The following is a 25,149-nucleotide window of genomic DNA, read 5'->3' as shown; positions in this document are numbered from 1 at the left end:
GATGCTGCACATAAAGAGCAATAACACACACACACAGGAACAGGCACACTGAGAAAATTTAATAATGTGTAATAAATTGCGTATTCACTTCAGGAAGTGAAGTGATAAATGCTTTATAACACAGAACAATAAATGCAGCACAATACAGTATATTACATTTCATTAATCTTTCTCAGTTCACATATCCACTGGCTTATTCATGCCGTTGTCACCTGTTCCAGTACAGTACGTCTGTCTTTACACACTTTATGTTCGTGTTCAGTCGGTTGTTATGTGACAGGACTTGAATGTGAGATTCTCACTTTCATGTTATGTTGCCAGAGTTTGTGTTTTTCAATTAACCTGCTGCTTTTTCCTTTTCCCATAAACCTCTTGATGCTCTCTGAGGCAACATGTTGCAACCCAGGGTAGCTGTCATTACAACTTGTTTTACTGTGTATAATTAGAATACTCTATTTTCTCGTGCTTCAGCAGCTTACTATTATATGCATGTGGTGTGTGTATCAGACCATGTATCAAAAGATGCTCTTTTATGGCACTGAAATGTCTCAGACTTGCTATTTAAATGCATTCAGGGGTACGGGAAGGACATATGCTGCAGATTAACCCACTAATCCCTTTTTATGCATTAATCCAAAGGGGAGAATTTCACAGAGATAAGAGCGACACATTCACAAAGAGAATCAAACATTCTGTGCCTCGTCTTTAGGTGAGGAGGCCGTTGTGCTGGGGGAGCTCAGTGGAGGATCGGAGGATGCCCCTGTGGTGCCTCCAGAGTCCGAGGAGCCGGCTCCCGATATATGCAGCCCCTGCAGCTCTTGCAGCCCTTGCAGCCCCTGCTCGATTGCCTCCTCCATTGTGGTTCACATTTCTGAGGAGGAGCGTTATAAGTATGAGGAGGAGATCCGCAAGCTTTACAAACAGCTGGATGATAAGGTAATAAATACATGTCACATGAGGACCATTTGTGCATGAATGTGTTCTTTTTTATATATAATGGTATGCACACATGAATTGAAAGAGCATATGTAATGCATGTATTAATCATGTTAATGAATTCTGGTTCATGTAGGAACAGATATCATTGGGGTAATAGAAATGTTTGATATTTAAGCAATAAAGCTTTGATTAATTTTACACACTTTCTGCACAAACTGTGAACTCCAGAATCTTATAACGTGCTATTTTATTGTTTTCATCTACACATATACCATAAAATATTCAGAGGCAATATAGTGTTAACACAGTGGCACGTTTTTTTCTGTACGTTTCTGTACAATGTATATGAGGAAAATGAACCATGATGTTTCCACATATGCAGACATATCTGGGTGTGTGGATGCCCATACAGGGCAGTCCGTGGGGATGCATAAATTTGGTACACCTACAATTATAGACCTAATGCATGACATTCTGTGTCACATGTTAAGTGTGTTTATACTTAGCAGTCACCTGGAACATATACAGTGTTTCTGGCTGTAGGTAATTGAGTTTAGCATTGATGGAGCATGCGTTTATTGTCTTATGCATGGTCAATTGATCATAGACCATTAAATAAATGATTTTGGAACTACTGCATATACAAGGCTATACACTGAACCCACTAGATGACACTTAGTCTCACAGTGTACAGTGAATGCACTGTATCAGAGCATTTAATAAATAACACACGAAACGAACCGTATCCATCACATGTGTCTCCTCACCACTAAAGGATGACGAGATCAACCATCAGAGCCAGATGGTGGAGAAGCTGAAGGAGCAGATGCTTGACCAGGAGGAGGTAAAATATCTAGATTTTTACATCCTTTCGTCAGTTCGTTTAAACAGCTCACAGCAGGAATTCAAATGTGGCGATGAAAGTCACACTGTGAGTAGAAGTCAGCCGTGAGAGGTTTATTATCTTGCCCTTGAGATGAATGAGGGAAAAGCAAAACTCTTTTCAGGTAGCAGTACTTGAAGAAATTAAACTGCCTTGTTTAAACACGAGTGTATTTATATCTGGAGCAGATTTAAATTAAAAAGATTTCAGTGGCTGCTCAGGTGCGAGGTATTCAGAGAGGAATCAAAGAAAGATGAAGGACTGAAACTTGATGAGCAATCTGACTCGTATTGCCTTCTTTCACTTGGCTAATGCAGTGGCTGATAAACCACCACAATATTTAAAGTTGTCGATGACTCTGCCATCATTGTGAATTTAATTTGATGTAGTAGAAAAATAAGTATGCAGGGCGTGTACGTGTGTGCAGTATATTCTACTTGTGGGAACAACAGCAATTAAAATACCTCATCAGAATGTAATTAAGAGCAGTATTTACAGCACATGGTCATAACCAGAGACAGGCTTTAGCAGGTAGTCTGCTGTATTGCCAAGTAAAGCACTAAATTTGTCCATTCATATCCTCAAATTGTCCCGCTGTGTGCTGAGCAGACACAATCATAACCCGACCACGATCTGTGCATAGTAACATGAAGTTATATCCATGTGTCACATCAGTTTGCTGAAAGCTACAGTGCAAATACGCAGGCAACTCGTGCCGAGCAACATCTACATTTAATGACGTCCATTGACTGAAATGACCCTCAGTGGGCTGCAGCGGAGAAGCAAACACCATGGTGGCAAAATAACATCAGCTCCCACAGTGTCACTTGATGATGTTTCATCTGTTCAGTCACACATGGATTGTGTAACAGGGCCTGTGCACCAGTTTGTGTCTTATTAGCAAGAGAACAAGATAAACAATGCAATAATGTTTTATTAAAGCCCAGCAGCCCTCCCCGGTTAACAGTGCTCCACACTTTCTCTGCTCATTTTTCCTTTAAACCGAATCCTGCTCTGTTTACAGTTCTTATTTTTTGCCGTGTCTCTGTGCGCCTCTCAGCTGCTGGCATCGTCCAAGGGTGACAGTGAGAAGGTGCAGTCCGAGCTCGGCAGGCTGCAGACGGAGAACAAGTCTGCCAAGGCGGAGGTGAAGGAAGTCCTTCAGGCTCTGGAGGAGCTGGCCGTCAACTACGACCAGAAGAGCCTGGAGGTCGAGGAGAAGAGCGCGCAGAACAAGCTCCTGGCTGAAGAGCTTGCAAAGAAAATGGTGGGTCGGACTTTCAAGGGGCATGTTTCATACCGCAGAGGTGAATATGTATTTATATATTGTGGTTAAGATGGAAGAAATTTACAAAGAGCATTAAATAGAAAAAGGCAATGAGACAAAGGAGACTGTCCTGGCTTTATCAAGACCGAATAAATGCACAGATTTCACGCTGTGGTGGTTCATGCTGCGGTAAAACAAAAAGAAGGAAGGAACTTTCAGTTATAAAACAATCAAATCATCACTCCATTTAAGGCCATGTCTTAGAAGAATATGTCTGACTACTGCTTCAAAAGGCACTTTGAGGCAAAAGAGATAATGAGCTCAATTAGAGCTGCATGGAAGGACAGATAAGAAACAAAATTAAGACACACTGTGCCTCCAGAATTCCTGAACAGCTTCATGCAAGAAAAAGGAAAAAATATTTTTAGAAAAATCTCACGCTCACGGTGGCACCCATAACTGTTAGGTAAGAGACAAGTCAGTGGTTGTTTCGCACTATAACTGCACGTGGATTTTAGAAGAACATCTGCAGCCACAGAGGACGCAAAAAATGTACCGTATGATTTTTACTGAATGCTTTGTTTTTATGGGGGAAGCAGTCGGTGCTGTCGAAGAAATTCCATTTTAGTCAGTAAAATCTGGCATAATTCACCTAGAAAGAATTTATAATATTCAGGTTTTACGAAGCAAAGCCTTGTAGTGACAACGCTGTCAGTTTTTTGAGGCTTTGAAAAGTCTTAAAAACTGCATTTTCACCTAGTGAATGCCGACTCAGTATTTTCTCCCAAAGCTATAATATTTGTCGGGTATTCTGCTTTTGTAGTATTTATTGCTTTTCCCTTCTGGGGAGGACGTGGTTCAGTCTGATATTTTCGTGCATCAGTCACGATTTAGGTGGGTTGTCTGGCCACGATCAGTCAAACCTCACCTACACAGTCATGTTGAGGCTGGAGTGTTAAAAAATACAGCACCTCAAAAATGTTTTTGCTTCGTTCAGTATCTTTGGGACTGTTGGCTGCTTAGTCAAGATTATAACGTCACACGATTGCCACCAAGCCAAGGCTTTTAATTGCATTTTGGCACGCTGTTGCTTTAAAATGCACGCCAAATGAGTTCCTGTTTGCAGTTCTGTATATCCAGGGATGTAAGGACAATTGTCCCCAGATCACTTTAATAATGAAGAAAACATCAAGCCCTGTGGTTATATATTGATTTTCAAGATTATGGATGTTTCACAGAATTAAAGCAAAAAGAGAGTCAGCAGCTTTAAGATAAGGAACAAGATTATCAGTGAAGCAAAGTTTTGCTTCAAAATGTGTTATCATTTTAAAAGTTTGCAACTTCTTGTGCAGCATTTTTCAGAAAATAAAAAACGTTTTGAAAACGTAAAGAATAGAGATCGAACCGAAATAAAGACCACTGTCAGAGCTCAGACCTTAACACAGTTGACTTACTCAGTGGGCAGAGTGGACCATTATTCACCTTCTTATATTTCACTTCAATATTTCATGCACGGTTTTACAATCTGCCCGGGTGTCCTCCCCTCCTCCCCCTCGGCCTTTCTCAGAAGCTGATCAAGATTGATGAAAGCAGCTGACATTATAACTGCACACCATAGAGAAAGCCTTTCTCACCTCAATCATTTCATTTAGCACAACACCTCCGCAGCTTTTTCAGTCTGCTCTGCCCCGACCTCTCACCTGACACGACTCGTTCTCTAGCAGTCTAACAAGATGAGGAACTGAATGCGAGAAAGAACACAATACAAGCAAATACAAGAAACGAGAAAACCTCATTACTCCATCGTCTCAGGGAATTTTCCCGGCTGCGGTCTGAGTCTTCAGGGCCGATTCTCCATTTTTTTGCCGTCCAGCTGTTAGTATAATGAGCAGTGTTTCAGTTTTCTCAAGTGTGCTGTATAAAGGGGGCTTCATTTACCAAGAAACAAGGTGCAGTGGAGTGCATTCGTCACGGTCAGCTTCTCACTTTCTCTGCAGCCATCTTCACGTCTGAGGCTGCAGGAGGCCGTAGCATCGGTCACTGTCACTGCCATTCATCTGCTCCTTTAAGCACCTTCTTTCATCCATCTATCCACTTAAGCCCCGTTTTACCATTAACTCAGTTCATCATTCTGACCAACTGCTCTCTTCGGTATGTCTTCATAAATCTTTCGTCAGCTAAACTGAACATTTTTCATTAACCTTTGTTTTGTCCTTAAAGAAATCAATTTTAGTTAATTATATTCTGCCATTTGTGCAAAGTAAATGTTTTGACATGAGAGGTGACCTGGAAAATGACAGCAGGGCTTGAAGTTAATGAAGATGGAAAAGATGATGAAGGTGTGAATGCTACTGTATTTAAGCAGGGGATGGGTTAATGGTGCTTTCAGTGGACTTGTGATCCATGGGGGCAACGAATTAAAATGCGCTGTTAAGACGAGCTCAACTACATTATTTCTGGGGTAAGTCTTTGTAGCAGTATCACAGTGGAAACTGACAAATTCAAGATTGCATTTAAAATCAATGTTTTTCATGTCGCTAAGTCAGCTAAAAAGCTAATTTGTCTGAATCACAGAAAATGCAGCACCCACCTTTCACTGTGTTTCGTCATGCTTGTAGAGTATCGATCGTACCAAAACGGTTTTGTTGTGTTTCAGCCATTGTGGCTACAGCATTGTCTAGGAGCTGCCTGCTGTACAAAATGGTGAAGGGTAAAGTAAGCACCATCGTTCACTCTCCCAGATCCTTTCATCCACCGCGGATGCCATCAGCCCATGTCTCTGTAGTTTATTGATTTGTTATTTAGTGGCTATTATATGTTACTACTTGGATTTCATGGAAGAGATTGAGGTCAGGGGTTAAAATGCATCTCACAGTTAAGTGTGCTCTCAAGTTAAAGGCCTCTAAATCGTCTTTCTCAGTCCTTTCCTACACAATTGTATTTCACTTATTATTCGCGCGCCCATCTCATTTCCCCCTCCTCTGGATTGAATTTTTCTCCTCTCACGCGACCGCTCTCAGTCGGCACACCTCCCCGCCTCTCTCTCATCCTGTCTTCCTCGAATTTCACCTCCCCGCCTTTCTCCTCTCATCCCGCAGGCTCACCTCATGGCGTTAGAGGCGGAACTGTCCCGTATCAGTGAAGTGAGCAGCCACCAGAGAAAGCGAATCGCAGAGATTCTGAACGGGCTCATGAGGGACCTGAGTGAGTTCAGCACCATCGTTGGAAACAGGGACATCAAGCTGGTGAGTGTAGATGTAGTTGCCAGAGAAACTGAGATGAAACTGGAGGCTCTGATTTAAAATAAAATGCTCTCTAAGCATCACTAAAGGTTCATTACACTTACAATTAGCTCCATATAAAATATGTTTGGAAAGTGACACAATTTCTGTTATTTTGCCTGTTTAACAAAAAATACCAAAATTACAATTGTATCACAAATATGGGCTTAAAGTGCAGATTCTCAGCTTTAATTAAAGGGCAGGAATTACAACCATTTTTATTCACAGTCCCCTACTGATGTGTTGTTTAGAATGACTAACTCAAGCCCTGTGCATTATACCACTATATAACCCTTGGACATGACATTATGTTTATGCATATACTTTATATACAGGTTTATCTGCTGTCATCTGTTATGTTTAGACTGATATTTCATCCGCCACAGTTCCTTTTAGTACACCTTAGTCACAGCGTCTGTAAAATGATGCTGTTAAACTAATGGCTTTGAGCACAAAATGCCAGAAGGTGTTCTTAAGATCCTTCCCTCGCCTGCCCCTTTAATCTCCCAACTGTCTTCAAGTCGTCCCCGCTCAATCTCGATCAAACATCTAGTCTTTTAACTGTCTCTCCGCCTCCCTGTTTCATTCATCTCCAGCCCATGGAGATCACCGGAGCGATCGAGGAGGAGTTCACCGTGGCTCGCCTGTATATCAGTAAAATCAAGTCAGAGGTGAAGTCCATGGTGAAGCGCTGCCGCCACCTGGAGAACCTCCAAATGGAGTGTCACCGCAAGATGGAGGAGACGGGCAGAGAGCTGTCTTCGTGTCACCTCCTCATCTCCCAGGTGATGATATGTTTTGAGAGAGGGCGAAAGGGATGAAGATTGCTGTTCCAGCTGTTGCTGGTGATGATATCTGGAGAGGGGATCTGATATAAGTATTAGAGAAAGTAAAAACAGCTGGTGACAGAAAGAATGTGTTACTCCACAGGGAAATAGTGAGTTGTTTTGGGAACATCACAACAATTGACTCTGAAACATCTCATCGCCAAATATTAATTATCACCACAAATGACTGAGTGGCGTTTCAGCATACACTTCAGTCTAATTACATTATGCATAGCTGCATAGTCTTTTGTGAAGTTAATGACTCTGATGAAGACCAATGTGCTCACAGCGTCAAACAGATTTATTTGCATCAGAAACTTTCAGTATGCAAACTGTCGTCGCTCTTAAAGGATTGCGTGTTTTTTATGCTGTGTGTGTAATGTGTTTGCCTGAAGCTGTCACCATGTAAATTTTACAATCTCCCTAATGGCAAGAGATCATAAATATTCAATATTCAACCATGGGCATTCAACAAAGATAGAAAGTACCTTTTATCCTAGGTATAAAGTGTTCCCTTGGGTTGACGTCTGCACTCATCAGTAAACTTTCTGCATCTGAGATCTGTGTTCTGACTTTCAGCACGAGGCAAAGATCCGCTCTCTAACGGAGTACATGCAGAACGTTGAGCGGAAGAAGAGACAGCTGGAGGACAGCTATGATTCTTTGACCGAGGAGCTGGCCAAACTCCAAGCTCAAGGTAGAGTTATTATTATTGTCTTTATAGTTAAAAAAAAGAAGAAGAAGCAAACAGTACATAAAACATACTGCAGATACATAAAAACCTACGAGTCCAGAGCCATGGAATGAGGCGGCCCAGCAGACCTTTGACCTAGATGCTAACGTTAACATATTAGCATGCTGGTATAATGTTTATCAAAGTGAGGTACTCACCGAAGTTATTACAATTCATCCTGAGGGGGATATGAATGAACCCAATTTCACGACAGTCCATCCAATATTTGACATATTTCAAATATTGAAACCAGAAATGTCAAACTTATGATGGCGCATGATGAAAGGTGCAGGGATCGCAAAAGTGGTTCATGAGTGAACAATTTGCACAAAAGTGTGTCGCAAGCTGGAACAAATACATGATTATATATAAGCGACCAACTTGTTATAACGGATATATTCCATTCAAGAAGGCACAAATTTGACCCACTCATGGTGCTAGAGGAAAGGACTGCGGAGCATCTTTACATCAACAGTTAAGATCATTTGGGTTCATCTCCGAAGCACCACTAGTAGCTTTGTAAAGTGACGACAATCTATACAGCATGTCGGGATCAACTGAGCAGCCAACCGTCGCACAGCCATGCAGCTCTGCATTCATTATCAATAACTGTCTATCCTGTAGACGGTCGCAGGGGGATGGAGCATATCCCAGCAGACATTGGGCGAGAGGCAGATGACCACAGAACTAACACAGAGAGAGAAGCAATACTTTACATCTACGTCACCAAATCAATCAATCACCAATAAACCTGATGTGTGTGTCTTGACCTGGAGAAAGCCATTTTTGGAGAAGCACAGTGATGATTGATGATTCTGTCACTATCTAGGCAAACCTTCGGAGATCAGTAGAGCACAAACACTGGAAATGCAGAATATCTGGAATGTACAGGCACTACTTTTTGTAATAAAGTGTCTTTGCCTCAGGCTCAGGTTTAGATGTTGTACCTACGTGAGCAGAATGCCAAACCAGGGCTAAAGATTTTAACATTTATTCTGATTCTAAGGTGGAGCGAGAAAAATTCAATATGACCTGATCAGCAAAACAGATTTATGGTTTGATAAATTAAGCCAAATGAACAAAACTCCAGGAGCAAATCCAGTCAGCAGGTCTTTGCTCAATATTAATCCAATTAAAGTTTTAAGTAACATTATTCCAATGAATTCATATTGTTAAGATGACATTGTCCTGAAGGGCTTATTGTTATGATTGATGATCCCACGTACTGTGTGACATTGTGGGGCTCTCTGCACAATATTTAGATCTACATTGTAAATCTTGATAAACTGGTGACTTGAGACGCCGATCTCAAGGTGTCGTCAATGCAAGGTCATCGCTTGAGGTGTCATCAGGGTTCTTACACAGTTCAACAAAGCCTTGTCTGTACAAAATAATTGATGGTGTCACTGCATCTTAACTATGACCCGCTGGAGGTGGAAGGAAGCGGCTTCTCATTTAAAGCAACTTTGCTGGCTTCAGTGGAGAGTTTTAGTCGGTGCCAGAGTTCTTCCTGCCCCGTCAAGGAAAAGAAAAACACCAGTAAACACTGACGGACAGGCTAGACTTCCAAACACCAGCACACCGAGATTAATCGTACGTTTGAAATTTGTGCAAGGTCCAGCTAAGTGCACATACTCCCAAGGCGCTGACACAATTCACAAATCAGGCCAAAGGCAATGTAAGTCGTTCCTCCTCTTGAGTCCCACAGACCAGCATTAAATAACCGGTGGATTCAGAGGGAGGGAAATCAATTTTAGCCCCGCCTAACACCCGAGCCAAGGGGTCCTCGAGACATTACAGAAGTATATAAATACAAAGTGCTGCAGGTCACGCTGATCACACAGCCTCATGCGACGTCGAGAGCTCCATAATTTGATCATCCCGACGGAGGAACAGCAGCGAGTCAATATCAGATCAGCGTGACACAATAGATGTCTTTTGCAAATAGATATTATCACACTCTAGGCATGGCTTGGAGCACGCTGACCTTGCTGGTGCTGCTGACAGGTTGCTGTTACGTCTTTCATCGCCACCAGTGTGTTACTCTCTTTTATCTGTCTTCCTTCTCGTCTTTGACTTTTTTTTAATTGCCACCCCCTGCTAAATTTGTGTGTTTCAGAGAGTGTGTCACAGGCGACCAGGGGGGAGAATCACACGTCTGTTCAGAGTTCCTGCGATATAAAGGTAACCATGACTACAGTGACAGCGAATTAGTGTACTGACCTTTTATCACACCGGCTTGGAGCTCGACTAACTGCAGGTGTGCATGTGTCAGGTGTGTGTATGTGTGTGTGTCTGTGACTGCATAAATGGCATTTTGTATATATAATTTGCTGGGTCTTGTACTTGGACTCGTCACTCCGGGTTTTTATTTGAGGGAAAATGCTTATTTGATTAGAAGATCATTGGCACTTTCACATCTATACGATAAATATGAAGATGCAGCAGACTGGCTTAGAGTAAACTTGACATATTAATGTTCCCCAGGTACAGGAACTGAAGTCACATTAGCATAGAGGCCACATGGTGCATTGGCTCTTTTGGGATCTTTGCTTGACGCTGTAGATGTATTAAGCTTTTTTAATAAACACAATCCATGCTTCAGGTTTTCCTTTTGTCATTTAGTTGGTCACGATTAGATAAAATACCACTTGATTACTAAAAATGTGCCATTTGAAAATAATAAAAACTGAAATAACTGGCTTGCATTTGCGGATACTGTATGTTCACGTGCCTTTTTCATGTCACTGCATGTGTTGTTGTGCAGCGTGGTCCGATTTCATTATCCGTGTCTCAGTGGCAGTGTGTGACGCAGTCTGGGATGTGTGTGTTTAAAACCCTCCCGTGTCCACATGTGCACCGGTGTGTGTAATTTTCTCCTTGTTATTTAGTCATTTTGTGTTCCTTTTGTTCCCACGACACGGTACTCTCTCTCTCTCTCTCTCTCTCTCTCTCTCTCTCTCACTACCTTAGAGGGCTCTGGAGCAGCAGATGGAGTCGCACCGTGAGACGCACAGCAAACAGCTTGGGCGCCTTCGAGATGAGATCAATGAAAAGCAGAAGATCATCGACGACTTAACTGAGTCGGTGTTTCACTGCAATTCTTCTCCGTGTTTGATGCTAAATCAACCTGTCTTCAGAATACAGACTCCATTAAACAAGTTGTTGACATAGAATACAAAAAGAGTGGCGTATTTTAAAGTAATGATGTTGCCATAGATAAATCTTACCAGTATTTACCTGTATGTTTGAGAGTGGTTTGTGTAGCAATCATGCAAAGCCTGAAAAGTTTAATTTCCTTTCAGGTCTCCCGTTCCAATCAGGACCGCGTAACGCTTTCTGAATCATTTTGATTCCAGTTCATAATTTTCACAAAAACAAATGCTGTCATTGGTTTTGGAGATTCGTGCTATTTCCACGGTATTTTACCTTTAGTCGGCACATCTTTCAGCTTTAATGCCTGACGGTTCTCTCAGAGTTGTAGCTTCTGTTATGTTTTGGATCTCCCTCGAATGGACTAATTTTATTAATCGATATCGAAACCAGTCCTGATTCAAAAATAGTCAAATTATATCATGAGATATTACATCTACATTTTCTAAATTCATCTGCTCTTGTCAGTGTGCTGGTCATATTAGGCTTCAAAGACAGGTATCTTTGATATTGACCTAGTTTTGATTGACAGGTTGTCCTCAGGTTCTCACTCACAGCTCAGTCCCTCAGTCCCTCAGTCCCATCCAAATCTGGTTACTTCCAGCTCTGAAAAAGTACCGTGCCGTCTCATGTCTCAGTAGCAGAGTTCTCTAAAAAAGTCTGGGCCCTGCTGTAGCTGTAAGTGTGGCTGAGATGGATACGTGTGGGTGGTTTACATGGTGTGGAAACTGTATTGTTGGATTACTTGTGACTGAGCCGCTGCTGAACCTCGGTCTGAGAAGCAGCCTGGTTTGGCCCAACTGAAAAGCGGTCCCTTCAGGTCCCATGTTTTGATGATGTACTATACCAAGCGTGGACATATGGGAAGAGACCACTGGTCAGACCCTCTTGAGGGGAGTAAAGTACATTTCCCAGCTGGCCTGGGAGTGTCTGTTAACACCCAAGGAGCAGCTGCAGAAAATTTCTGCCTGAAAAGACCATTTGGGGCTGCTCTGCTTATCCTGCTTGCACAGCCTGATTTGGATAAGCTGCTTGGAAAATGGATGGATGGATGGATGGATGTCAGTGAGGTAGAACGCATGAGAAATAGGAGCAGTGATGCCCTTCAGATTCTTTAAACCGAATAGGGAAAGTGGGTTCTTCCAAGTTGTAAGGATTAGAAACACTATATTTCCTTTAACACCAAAATTTGGGTTATACACAGTGGTACATTCAGGTGTGTACCTTTTTGACAAGTTCCCCATAACTGTGAAAACTACATGTGACTATACTCCTTTCAATTATTTATTTTTGACCTAATTACACTCTTGGCCCACCCAAGTACCCCTGCGGTCTGCCAATATGCTTGTCTGGCCAGTGCGGCTTTGATGTGTATTTAGGGCAAAAATAAATCTTAACCCTGCTGAAATGGTGCTTCTCAATCATTTTTGCTTCCGTGCACATGTCAAGCTGGAGCCATATGCATCAGACTCAAGAAAGAAATTTTTCCGTCATATGAGAGTAAGGTAGTTGTCAGGCTACTCTAATCTAACAAATGTGGGACTTAGGTTACAGCAATAGACATTATGTCAAACATTAAATAGAAGACATCTGATTTCCATTTGCAGTCTGTCTGTCTTTATGTATTATGTGTTGCTACCTGTTAAATATTTAAAGTCCGTTTTTATCTTTTCAGTTGTAACCAGAAACAGCAGCTGGAGTTGGAGCAACTGCACAGCGACTTCGAACATCTCAGAAGCAAGGAGCATCACAAGAGCCGGCAGCTGGAGGAACTGATGTGAGTGGCTGCTTTACTGTCCTGGCTGGCTTTCAAACACTTCACCATATGGAGGCCTTGGGGCAAGCTGCCTCTTTTGATTCACGTCTCCCATTTCTCAGCGTCATTTGTCTTCCTTTTGTCTGTTTGTTTTTCTCTCTCCTCTGGAGCTCTTACTGTCATTCTATTTACAGTACACGACTCACTCTCCGTGGAATAATGCAGTTATACACACTGTGGCTAAAATAAGCGGGAGGCTAACAGTTTTAACCCTCGCTTTGCCAGTTTCTCTAATGGTCTCATTCTTCTTGTCTACCTCGTTTTGCGTTTCCATTGTGGAGTTTTGGAATAAGGTAGCAGCTGGCTGTTAAGAGGCCTCCTTCTGAACTGACCTTTGCAGCATATTGCATCAGATGGCAGATGGGTAGCAGCCCACGAGTGGGGCAGCCAGTCTACGCCTCCTTTGTTCTCTATTCATGAATTATTCTGGTAATCATCTGGGTAGTTCAATTAGAATTTTCAATATCCGTCTGACTGTCTGTCTATCTATCCGTAGGTTTCTCCATGAGCGTCATGAGCAGTCAAAGCAGGATCTCAAAGGGCTAGAAGAGACTGTCGTAAGTCTAAAGTGGCTGTCACAATTCTCATGGCTACCCTCAGATGCCTCTGATCCACTAAATGTTATCTAACAGCTTTAACTGCTCTATTTCCTCTTCTCTCTTCACGCTGTAGGCCCGTGAGCTCCACACCCTGCACAACCTCCGCAAGCTTTTTGTTCAAGACCTCACGGCTCGAGTTAGAAAAGTAAGCCAAACATAACTAAACTACACTGGTGCTTTAATGCACCACATACTGACATGCCACTCAATTCGATTTAATGCAAAAAAAAAAAAAGGTTTTAAAAAGCGCCGTATTTTTTTCCCTATGCTGAAAGATCTCTGTTTCTATTGACAGAGTGCAGAGATGGAGCCCGATGATACTGGGGGATATATCACCCAGAAACAGAAGATTTCCTTTCTTGAAAACAACCTGGACCAGCTTACAAAAGTTCACAAACAGGTAACAACAAGAAGCCGAGGAGGAAAACATTTTGCCAGTCTACCTTTTTTAAAATAAAGACAAATGATCAGGTTTCTTTTGGCCTGGCAGCCTGGTTCTCACTGTGGTGCAGCGGCAACTCGGATACGTCTTAGCCTGATGCAATATATGAGAAAGGCAAAAAGTGCAAGACAAATTAAAATACACGGAAGTGTGCACCATTTGTCATTGCTCTCCTAGGGGCAAAAGTAACTCTAGGACCATCAATCATCACTGCGACAAATTCACATGAAAGTCTCCTCGAAAACAGAGCAGCAGGAGGTGTTAACGCAAGGAGGCACCAAGCAGAAAACAGTGATTCAGATTTGATAAACGCAAACGCATTCATTCTCACATGAGCGCTCTCATTCACTCTCCTCTCTCTAGCTCACTCACAAACTCTCACAAGCAACCCCGTGCTCATAAACGCACACACTCCACATCATTCTTTAATATTCCTAAATGGGCTACAGCAGTCGGCTAAGTGTTGACGTGCTAAACATTTGGCCGACTGGCGCATATTCTCAGGCTGGCAGATTGGCGAGAGCTGCACTGCAGCAGTTTGTCAGGCAGAAAACCAATCCTAAAGTGGCTGCTGGGAGACTACAACCCTATCCACCACCTGCTGATAGTGTGGGAATGGAAGACCAAAGTCATGGTCATAAATAAGAAAACTCCCAGCAGAAACTGATAAGGCAAAGACAGGCAGTGGACAGTGCATTGGGGCTGCGAGTATCTCTGTCCCCGTCTATCTGCACACACGCACACACGCATACACACACACACACACACACACACAAAACCGTCATGATTTTCTCTTATAACATCACTTACCTCCCGTGGGAATCTTACTTCAATGATTCATTTTCTTTTTCTTTTAAAATGACCCACCGCCAAACCTCTGGTGGATATACTGAATTCATGAAAGTTGGGCCTGTTAGATAAATTCACCTGCTTGTGAAACTCTTGAGTCGTTGTAGCTCAGCATCTCTGCAGGTTATGGATCAGCTTTCACGATCACACAGCAGCAGACTGTCAAAGTTTAAGATGCTCAGTCGTTACCTTCACAACATAGCATTTCCCACCAAGAAACATGCTGCAGTTTAAAATCAATAAATGTCCACATTGATTCTGCATCATCGGCGTAAACAAGCAGTACATTATATATTATGTATTAGAGTTGTTTCATATTATTACATGCTCAAGCTAAAGAACACTACGATCAATGAGGTGCAGCAGTTTAACTCTCTCCATTTACCCCATAGTGTTTTGTAAAGTGCAGTAGCTAAGTAGTTTTATAGGCAAGAAAAAACAAGTTTTCTGCATAATCAGTCATAAAATCTTTATCGCCCTTAAGCTAATTACACATAATTATAATTCATCTCTTTCTTTATTGTACAGACTCATTAAATGTTTGAAACACTGCTGGAAAAAAAAATAAGTAGTGGAACCTCGTATAGCAGGAATAACCAAGTGTTTCTACCAGCTGCAGATCTTTTCTGCCACAACATTAAAGAGGACGTCAGCTCATCCATATTGTTTGGATGTCTGGTGTGAACGCCTCCCTTGAGACTATTCCACAGATGGCTGGCGGACAGCCACCCTGATATTATCCCTCGGAATCAGTTTTTCTCTTGTCCAGGCCCAGATTGTGTTTGTCCATAATTGTAACAAAGATGAAGGCCTGACCATGTTTTAAGACAGATTCCAAATTTATTTTATATTCCACTGAGTATATCTTCCTCTGAGGCTGTTTTTTTTGCCGTGCAGTGTGTTTCTTCAACATAAAAGGCAGTTTGGATCTTATCCTCAGACGTTTTTCTGGTCACACTTGATGTTACTCCGTTCTGCCCCACTGCGCTGATTGGCTCTAACTGACAAAGACTTTCCACTTCTAGACCTAGTGGTTAAATGGCTACTTATATTTCTTTCTATTTATAGTATCCAATGCTCTCTAGCGCAAAAAAAAGGAGATGCTTTTTCCATTGGCAGTGATACAACAAACAAGTGTTGACCAATATAGAAAAAGTACTGTTTATTACATTAAAAACATTATTCCAAGGTGAAAGTGTAAAGAATATATCCCAAACAAGGTCACCATCAACATCTGTGGCATGTTGGTCAAACTGTGTGTCTGTCTCTTGTGTGCGTTGCAGCTGGTGCGTGACAATGCAGATCTTCGCTGCGAGCTTCCGAAACTGGAGAAACGTCTTCGGTATACAGCTGAGCGAGTTAAGGCGTTGGAGGGCGCGCTGAAGGAGGCAAAGGAGGGAGCCATGAATGACCGCCGCCGCTACCAGCAGGAGGTGGAGCGAATCAAGGATGTGATGAGAGCCCGCTATCCCTTCCGCCGGCCCCACGCTGCCCAGATAGGTAACATATAACACCTGTTACATTATGCTGCTGTATGTGTCATTTCTTTATAAGCTGCGTAAATTGGATCTGTGGGTATTAATGTACGTAATTCTGCTGCTGTTAAGGACTTTAATTGGTTTCTTATAATCAGTCTGAAAGCAGTTCACATGCACAGCCCTTCTCATGTCTAGTCCATTTAATGATATTTAATTTTTCTCCTTGGCTTAAGAACATTTCTCATGTAGTCACTGCGGGAATTTATACTGTGCAGCAGAAAAGGCTATTACAGAAAAAATAATAAATAAAAATCTACATGTTGACATTCAGACCAGAACATTTTATGCCTTCACATCTGATATTTTCCCTCTGCAAGTCACAGTGAGAAAAATGCTTCGGCATGGCGCAGCCATCCCTTTTATGTCCCTGCTGTGATTTCCTCACACACTACATCCATTGTATGCTTCACTCCCTCTCCTCTGTCATGTCCTTTCTTCTCCCTGCCGGATAACCATAGTTTAGACACCACACGAGCAAACCGCTGCTCCTTGCTGACGGTGGTATCCGTACTGAACTATTTCTGTATTCAGGAAGTGAAAGTACCTGAAACTCAGGTTTGCCGTTGTCGAACACATTGATATGTACAAAAGTTGATGTTCTGTCCAAACAGGGATTTTATCCTGGAAGACTACAACTGTTAGGTAGACTATTTAGACAAAAATACAGAAACCAAGAGCATTTGGTCTTTCTGGAGACATCATCATCATCATTTATCAGTAGAAAATTTATTTTATTTTCTTGTGATTACAGGACAATTATGGAGAACTCAGACATAGTTTTCTGGCGTATTTGATCACACCTGATCACAGTCTTCATGACTGTCATTACTCTCAGTGAGGATCCATAACTGAACTGTACAATCCCTGAAGTGCACTCGACTATGAAGTGGCAACCAGGTTAATCGTCTATTTAAATGATGAGCACTGATCTGAATGTTATAGTTTGTCTTCAGGGCTATCTGGCAGAAAGGCTTTCTGGCTTTGTAAGACATGATTACCATTGTGAAAGAGTCTATTTGAGAATGAGCTACGATCTTTTCCAAGACCTGGCAGAGTAGATTTGGTAGCTAAACTTAACCAGACTGTAACTGAAAACTGAAAACAACCAGTTAATCCTTTATGGGGCGAGGAACCATATTTCACTGACCTTGATTTTCTACGTGAATATGAAAAAAAATTCACAAAAGTAAAAAAGTCTTCTGATGCCCTACAATAAGACTAGGGCTGAAATTTTGAATTTCCAGGTATTTCAACGAGTGCCCTATAAAGAGTTAACAAAAGGTACATTCTCTGTTCTGGCTTCACGTATGACACCAATCCTGATCTCTTTGGTGAGAGTCCTATTTTTAATCCATCCAACCATCTTCCACTACAGATTTGTTGCTCTTTATACTTTGTCGCCTGACTGCTGAAGCAACCCAGTATCGTCTAATTTGTATAACATGAAAATTACCTTTCTTATTTCAAGAAGACTAATTATCACCAAAAAACAACTTTTGTCGTATCAACATAATGAAATAATTAACTTTAAAAAAAATACTCTTAAAAAACAATAGTTGCAAGCACAAGCGTTCCTCATTACGCTTCTCAAGGAAACTGCTATCCTTAAAGGCTCAGAGAAACAAAGCCAGTAAGGGGAAAAACAAGGAAACAGTGGTTTCCTTGAGAAGGATTTTCTTGAGAAATCTGCCCTGCTATGAAGGTGTGAAAAATAATAATTACCAGCACACCACATTACATGACAGCATGATATTTTGAAAGAAATGGGAATCATTAGAAGGGCAGTGTAATCCATTTTGATCACTAGCTTGCCTCATCTGGTTCCACTGAAGATAACTGCACCGCAGAAATGAGAGATGCATATCCTGCTGTCATGAGAAAATGAGCTATTGATTTGGGCGAGCGTTTTCAGAATAATGATTTTCATTTGAGGATTGCGCCCGAGCAGTTGGGAATAACTGCGCGGCCTAATAATCCATTCTCAGCGTTCCTGGGGCATACAAAATATTGTGTTATTTGCAACTACAGTACACTGAGTAGCAACATCCCTCAGGGCCTAATAAATATGTCTTTTTCTGAATGAATGGATCAATCAATATATCAATCATCTGGTACTGTTTACAGCCAAACCTGTGCGTGCAGGCCACTATCCAGCCTGCTCCCCCACCAACCCCTTCTTCATCAGAGGCTACAGCGAACACCCCATTGCCTTCTGCAATGCTGTCTTCCACAACAGCAACAACAAACCATCGGCTGCTCCTGCTGCCTCTGCTGCTCCTCCAACACCGGACAGTGAGCCCAGGTTACCCAAGGCTATCTCCAACCAGAACAGCGACACCAAACACCTCAACTCCCAGAACAACGACACATGCGACAACGATGTTCAGAATAGCTTGTGAGTAAACCCAGTTCAATGTGGCAGAGTTTTTGAACATCTTCATGTCAGAAACACAAAAGTAGATGGAGAAAATTATCTTAACACGTGCCCCGTTGGCTTATGTTCATTCATTGACCCCAACAAAATGATCTAAAAGTCCTCTTTTCTGGCCTCACTCTCTTACTCACTGACATGAAAATTACACATGTTAAATAACTTTAATTTGGAGGCTTCAGCAACAGTATGGTTCTCATAACAACCGTCCACAGACAAAGACGGCGTAGAAAACGCCTAGTAAGTGGACTCTGAACTGAAGCTGTTTTCTCAAAACTCTATTTACTTTAATATAAAATAATTTTATATTAAATATCATACCTCTACCTGCCAACTATCTGAATTCTGCTTGTGAAAAGCTTAAACCGTCATCTTGAAGCTAAGCCTGTGTGTCTAATGTGATGCGACACAATCCGTAATCTGTTCTGACATGGCTGTGTAGTATTCCGGCCTGAGTGAGCAATTATTCTCAGTTTTCAGTTACATTCATTTTGTCTTGCTGAACTCAGACGGCAAAATGAAAGCCACGATTTTGAAACATCTGCTTCTGTTTTTCGCAGGCTTCCGACTGAACCGGCGAGCCAAGCGGACACTTCAGAGATGCTCGATTCAGAAAATGGTGAGCCCCGTCCACATGAAGCTCACTAGAGATAAATTCAGGAGAGATAAATACATTTTTTTTTCTGTGATTGCCTACGCCATCATACCAGCCATTATGTTTGAATGTTGTTTTATGTACTCTTACTGAGTGCTGGCTTTTAAACCTGTGTATAGTGGTTGCCCTGCTGCAATCATTACAGTCCTTTTTTTCTTGCTTTCATCTTCATGTAATGGGCTCGTAGTCAGTAGATTCAACCGTCAGCTCTGATCCACTGGTGAGAGAGGTGCAGGCTCTCAATATAGGTCAGCAATCTTTGCATAAAATAAAATGTCCATATATTGACAGGATACAAACTGTCAGGTTTTAAAACTCACCAAGAAAAATGTGCAGTTGATTGTGGGATACTTTTTTTGCCCGAGGTGCTTGTGCCGGCTCGTGTTTGAACGTGTGTGTGTGTGTCTGCATCCATCAGCGACAGGCTCTGGAGGACACAGATTAGGCTTCCAGTGTCATTACTCAGACTGATAGACGACAGACAGGCTGGATGGCCACTTCAGCCTCTGACCCAGTGATGACAGTTGTTAGGTTGTGTAACAACAACACCACACCTCTTTGATTCTCTCAGGATTATCAATAAAAGTCAGAAACTGGGTTAGAACCATAGACTGCATAAATATGGACAACGTCTCGCCAATTCCTTGCATTGGCAGCGCCATCTTTCGACTCTGGAGCCAGAGTCTGTGCAGTATGGGAGTGGAGCCGCGATATCAATAACCTACCCACACTTCCGCCGGACTCACTCGCATTTTCTTTCTGCTTTACCTCCACCAGTTACAAAGAAATGTTGGATTATACACTGTACTTGTTTTAACTTTTACAGTCCCACAGGACTGCTTTACAGAGCAGCTGGCATGGCAACTGGTAGTCACCATTATGTCATATCCTGTTTCTATAGCGTCAAATAAGTAAATAAAATGGAACTTATCCAAAAATTTGACACTTGAACATGCATCAACATTGTATTGACTACCTAAAATGACTGAAACCATCACTGGAAAAAAAAATATTTGACGTGTATTTTAGTGTTTTAGTTTGAGTCCCATCTTAAATCATCTTAAATCAAACTCTTCCCGTAGTTTCCAGTGGCATTTTACAGTTTCAAACTCAAAAATCATAGTTTGACAAGAAACAATTTGATGCTGTAATTGACAAAGTAATCTTAATCAAAAGGTTCAAAGTTGCCCTTTTTACAAAACCTTCAACAACTGTTTGATTGACATGGAAACTTCCATGAATCAAGACATAATTGGACACTTTATCTTTATTCTGTTAAAATTCTAAGTGCATCTTGCCCATTGGAGACAACGTATTGATCTGCTTCGATATCAGATGTAACTGTCCAGAGGAGACTTTTAGTTTTTTGCTTCCATCAGGAATATTCTGGGCCAGATATGCTAATGTTGCGCAGTTTTTGCCTGTGATAATACTAGTTTTTGCTCAGCTGCTTATGTATATTTTTAAGTTTTTGTATTTCTCCCAAAATGGACACATGGCATTTTTACAAGTAAAGTGACTGTTCACTGTAATTTATTAGAAAGTCAATATTTCCCAGGCCAGATTTCCTTCTGGTTCATGACTAGAAATTTGCACTCTGGCACTGTGTCATGAATTTCAATAAGAGCTTATGGGAAAGTGTACAGTTCATATCCAAACAGCTCTGCAAGTCCTGTACACCACACGTCTACTTTAATAAGTTAGGTGTGGCCTTGACAGTGAAGATTGCTTTGATGGGATACGATTTTTATTAACTGTCTCAATATTTTTTTTTCTTTCTTGAGGGATTAAACTGTACAGCCCTATAATCCAGTCAAGCGTGTGGTCCCGTGATACGTAGCCAGCTCAGCAAATTGCAAGCAAATTAAATAAACTCGCTTCCATGCATAACAATGAATACATTCGGAAGGGCTTGCTGGAGGAATAACTGAAGCTTCTTGTTATGCAAGGCTGCCAATGTGTTGTGTCAAACACAAAGTCTAGTGAATATTTTTGTGAAATTGATCTCTGTCAGGGTTGCTCAGAGAGAACACAAGTCTCCAAGGACTGCAGTTATAAAGCGCCGGGGCTAGCAGGAATTTTAACGTTGCACAAAACACATGGAAAATTTATTTAGCTCATCCAGGAAATGCAAACAGAGCCAGGTCCCATTTTCCACGCTCTGCTTTGCTATGCTCCTCCAGTAATGACAGTTGTTTAAGAAGCTTGTGCTTTTAATTTGAAGACACGCTCTGGAAGAGAGCTTTTAATTTGTTGCACTTGTGTCTCTTGTTAATATTACGTGTACCTGGTCCCACATTGCAGCATTTTCCATTTGTCCTAGTGGTTTATAATGACCCATGCATATCTTTTCCTGACAAGTAAAATTTCTCTGCTTCACAAATATTGTACAATAAGTGATTATTTGATCAACCAGCCTTATTATGCAGCTGCTTGTTGCAAAGCCATCTGTCTTCAATGGCTTTGAGCCGTTTCAGTTAAACCCACTTTCTCCCTCTTAGTTTTCACACCACAAACCCTGTCACTGTGCACCCGCCTGCCTCCTTACGCACTCTTTCTGTCCACAGGAAACACCACAGATATCAATGACAACAGGTAAGCCTGGCGCACGCTTCACGATTACTGCAAAACCCTTGTTGCTATCTTTGGCTTTGTTGATGTTTCGTGTTTTATTTTGGATCTTCTACGACGGCCTAGCCACAGTTTGGTTGAAGTATTGTTTTTATTTTGGAGATAATTTGCTGTTAACTGACTTCTAGTATGTTTGGTAACAAGATGTGAGACATTCACGTTGCATGCACTGTCGGATCCCGCTTCTGTTTTAAAACTAACATCACTGACTTGCCTCCCTCACTACTCTGTCTTCCTGCTCCATCGCTGCCCCCTTGTTGCTGCTGCTGCTGCTGCTGCTGCTGCTACGGCTGCGGCTGCTGCTGGTGATGACGCTGCGACGCCCTGTGACTCCTGTGTGTTGGTTAGCATGTGTCTGAATGTGAATTCTGTGTCCAGAACTGATGTCTGTGACAATCAGGACCCAGCCAAACTCTACAACTTGCAGCCAGAAGCCTCGGCCAGCTAATAGCTCTGAGGAGGTAAGACCACCAGAAAAATGGAGAAACTCCTCAGTGAGGGTCTGATTTCCCCCCTGAAATATGATATTCTGCTCTGTGGAAAACCCATAACCTCTTCATCGTTTGCTGGTTAACAGCTGCTGTTCTATTTGTGGTGGCCGCAGGAGTTTAAAAAATCAACTTCACACTGTGCGGCAGTGGTTTTGAAGCTTGATAAAAATCAAAACTGCATCTGCTCCATTAAAATTCCATCTGCTATTTTAAATTAATGTTTATTACCCAAGAATCTGGCCTAAAATGGCAACTAAAGACACTTGAATAATAGCAGTGTCAAATCTCACACTATTAAAACTTGCAGATTGCAGATTCATTCATCCATATAGACTGGGTCCTACTCAACATTTCTTCCTGTTAACAGGGAGGTTTTTTTTTTGCCATCCTTTTCTTCATACTTGCCTCAGGGTTTCAGTTTCTGGGTTTGGAAAAGGTCTAGAGACAATTTGGATTTTTATTGATGCTATATGAATAAAATTGATCTGAAAATTGAACTGATTGTTCTGCATGACATTTGCATAGATCCATGAAGTGTGCCAATATTAACCTGTTTCAACCTGCAAGCTCCAATTTGCAATTGGAGCTTGCAGGTTGAAACAGGAAGTACATTTATTTATAGAAATGTTCTTTTCTTATTCTTTCAGAATAGCAACTTTTTAGAACCTAATATGTGAGCATACCCCGTCTTATGAAGCCTCAGTGTGCCTTTAGAGGCTATTTGGTCTCAGCTCTCTTGCAGTTATAACACTGCCAGCTGCCAGGGTGATTTCTTTTTCTTTCTGGGCTATCCCACTCTAAAAATACAAACCTTCATACAAAACATAACAAACAGCGTCTGTCCAGGATGAGCACTTTTTTAAAATTACTTCTAAATCCCAGCCGAATTGAACAGTATTATAAAAATAAAAAATAAATTGCTCTGGGAACGACCCATATAAGAAATGGGAATTAAATTATCACTGCTTCTGGGATTTTACTTCATCCCACTACTTTTGCTCTTCCTCTTATTGGTTGCTTTTCTTTTTGAGCATTAAAGCTAATACACATTCGCCGCCACTTGTTAGGGGAGGCAACAGAGTGAATTGTTATTATTAGGTTAGGGAAAGTGTCTAGCAGCAATTTGGATTTTTATTGATGCTATATGAATAAAACTGATCTGAAAATTGAACTGATGGTTCTGCATGGCATTTGCATAGATCCATGAAGTGTGTCAACATTACAATTGCAAATTGGAGCTTGCAACAAGAAACAGGAAGTACATTTATTTATAGGAATGTTCTTTTCTTGTTCATACTTTTTCAGAATAGCAACTTTTCAGAACCTAAAATGTGCCTGCATGGTTTGTGAGCAGACCTCGTCTTATGAAGCCTCACTGTGCCTTTAGAGGCTATTTGGTCTTAGTGTTTTGGTCTCAAAATACAAACCTTCATTGAGTGTGCTGTGAGAGGATGAGCACTTTTTTAAAATTATTTCGGAAAGTTTTCAGGCCCTATAAACTGCCATAAAGTTTTATGCAGAGTAAATATAAGTTTTTGCACAGAGAAGGTGGATTTTACATACTGTGAAGTCTAAATCTAGCCCAGGAGTTCTCTGTGACGTTCCCAGACATAACCAACTCTCGGTGAAGACAGACCAGACATAAAATGACTCGAGACATGTTCCTTCTGGCAATTTTAGCATGACTCACTGGCTGCCGTCTCCTCTTCTCTGCCGTCTTTCCCTCTCGCTGTTCCTTTCAAATGTATCTGACTGTCGCTCTAACTCCCTGTTTCTCTGCTTCTGTGTCTCTCTCTCTCTTTCTCTCCAGCCAGATGTTCTTGTCTGAGGACTCTTCTGTAAATCTGCATGCAGCTGATCACCGTCCTCCCAGACTCCCGTTCGTCTCCCATCCTCACCTGCTGTGAACAGACCTCCCCCGTCTCTTTTCCCCACCCTGCCTGCCCTTCTTCTATCCCTCCTCCTTTCTATGCTATGATGTGTTGGGTTTGAGTGCGGGTAGCAGTTTGGCAAGCACTGCATCTCAGATGTTTGACCTGGCAGCCTACACCCCATATTGCCGCTGCACTCCCTCCCCCGTCACTTGAAATACAGAGGGACCACAAGTGGAAAGGTGGGGGAAGAGAAGGTGCAGTGGGATGTGTTACCACTAGGGTGTGCTGTTTGTCTCAGTCAGGGACACAGAGGTCATAAAACTGAAGTTAGCCTTACTATTATGATAATTATTAATGAAAACACAAAATTCAAATGTGCTAAACAACAAAAAAACAGTGTGATCTAACTCACTTTACTAATATTTGTACTTTTGACTGCATGTTGATTTTTGATGTTGGTCAGAAAACATGATGAAATGTTTCGGTCCCTACTCAAGCAGAGAAGATGCTGGGTGGGCTACAGCTAATGGGAAGTAGAAAAAGAAAGAAATAAGTTTAAAGAGCAACATTGGGGGTGTACTTTATGTTACAGACAATAAGTAAAAGTAATGAACAGCCGACCAACAAACTCATTTGACATCCCCTGCCTGTGTCTCTTGTGAAATATTCAAACACGGACTAATCTGTGAACATTTCTCTCCAAAATTATCAATCTAATTACAATATGCATTCTTAGAAAC

At 41.6% G+C, this 25,149-nt stretch overlaps 1 protein-coding gene across 1 annotated transcript in view; it reads left to right on the top strand.

Annotated features, from left to right (window-relative positions):
- The window catches only part of kif5ab (kinesin family member 5A, b), a 51,294-nt gene extending 28,595 nt beyond the window's left edge, over positions 1-22,699 (top strand). The window contains exons 12-28 of the mRNA XM_084543565.1: positions 710-936; positions 1,715-1,783; positions 2,883-3,089; positions 6,188-6,334; positions 6,967-7,155; positions 7,777-7,894; positions 10,050-10,114; positions 10,904-11,013; positions 12,759-12,860; positions 13,396-13,456; positions 13,572-13,643; positions 13,794-13,898; positions 16,073-16,289; positions 18,452-18,722; positions 19,319-19,377; positions 21,981-22,008; positions 22,423-22,699. Coding sequence (XP_084399691.1) covers positions 710-936; positions 1,715-1,783; positions 2,883-3,089; positions 6,188-6,334; positions 6,967-7,155; positions 7,777-7,894; positions 10,050-10,114; positions 10,904-11,013; positions 12,759-12,860; positions 13,396-13,456; positions 13,572-13,643; positions 13,794-13,898; positions 16,073-16,289; positions 18,452-18,722; positions 19,319-19,377; positions 21,981-22,008; positions 22,423-22,492 — 2,117 coding nt within the window. The 3' untranslated portion in view covers positions 22,493-22,699. The remainder of the gene's footprint in view (positions 1-709; positions 937-1,714; positions 1,784-2,882; positions 3,090-6,187; positions 6,335-6,966; positions 7,156-7,776; positions 7,895-10,049; positions 10,115-10,903; positions 11,014-12,758; positions 12,861-13,395; positions 13,457-13,571; positions 13,644-13,793; positions 13,899-16,072; positions 16,290-18,451; positions 18,723-19,318; positions 19,378-21,980; positions 22,009-22,422) is intronic.
- Positions 22,700-25,149: the final 2,450 nt, after the last annotated feature.

This window comes from Chelon labrosus, assembly GCF_963514085.1.
Source record: "Chelon labrosus genome assembly, chromosome: 4".
Taxonomy (NCBI): Eukaryota; Metazoa; Chordata; class Actinopteri; order Mugiliformes; family Mugilidae; genus Chelon; species Chelon labrosus.
Note: the sequence above shows the minus strand (reverse complement) of the source record. Positions and strands in the feature narration are given on the sequence as shown.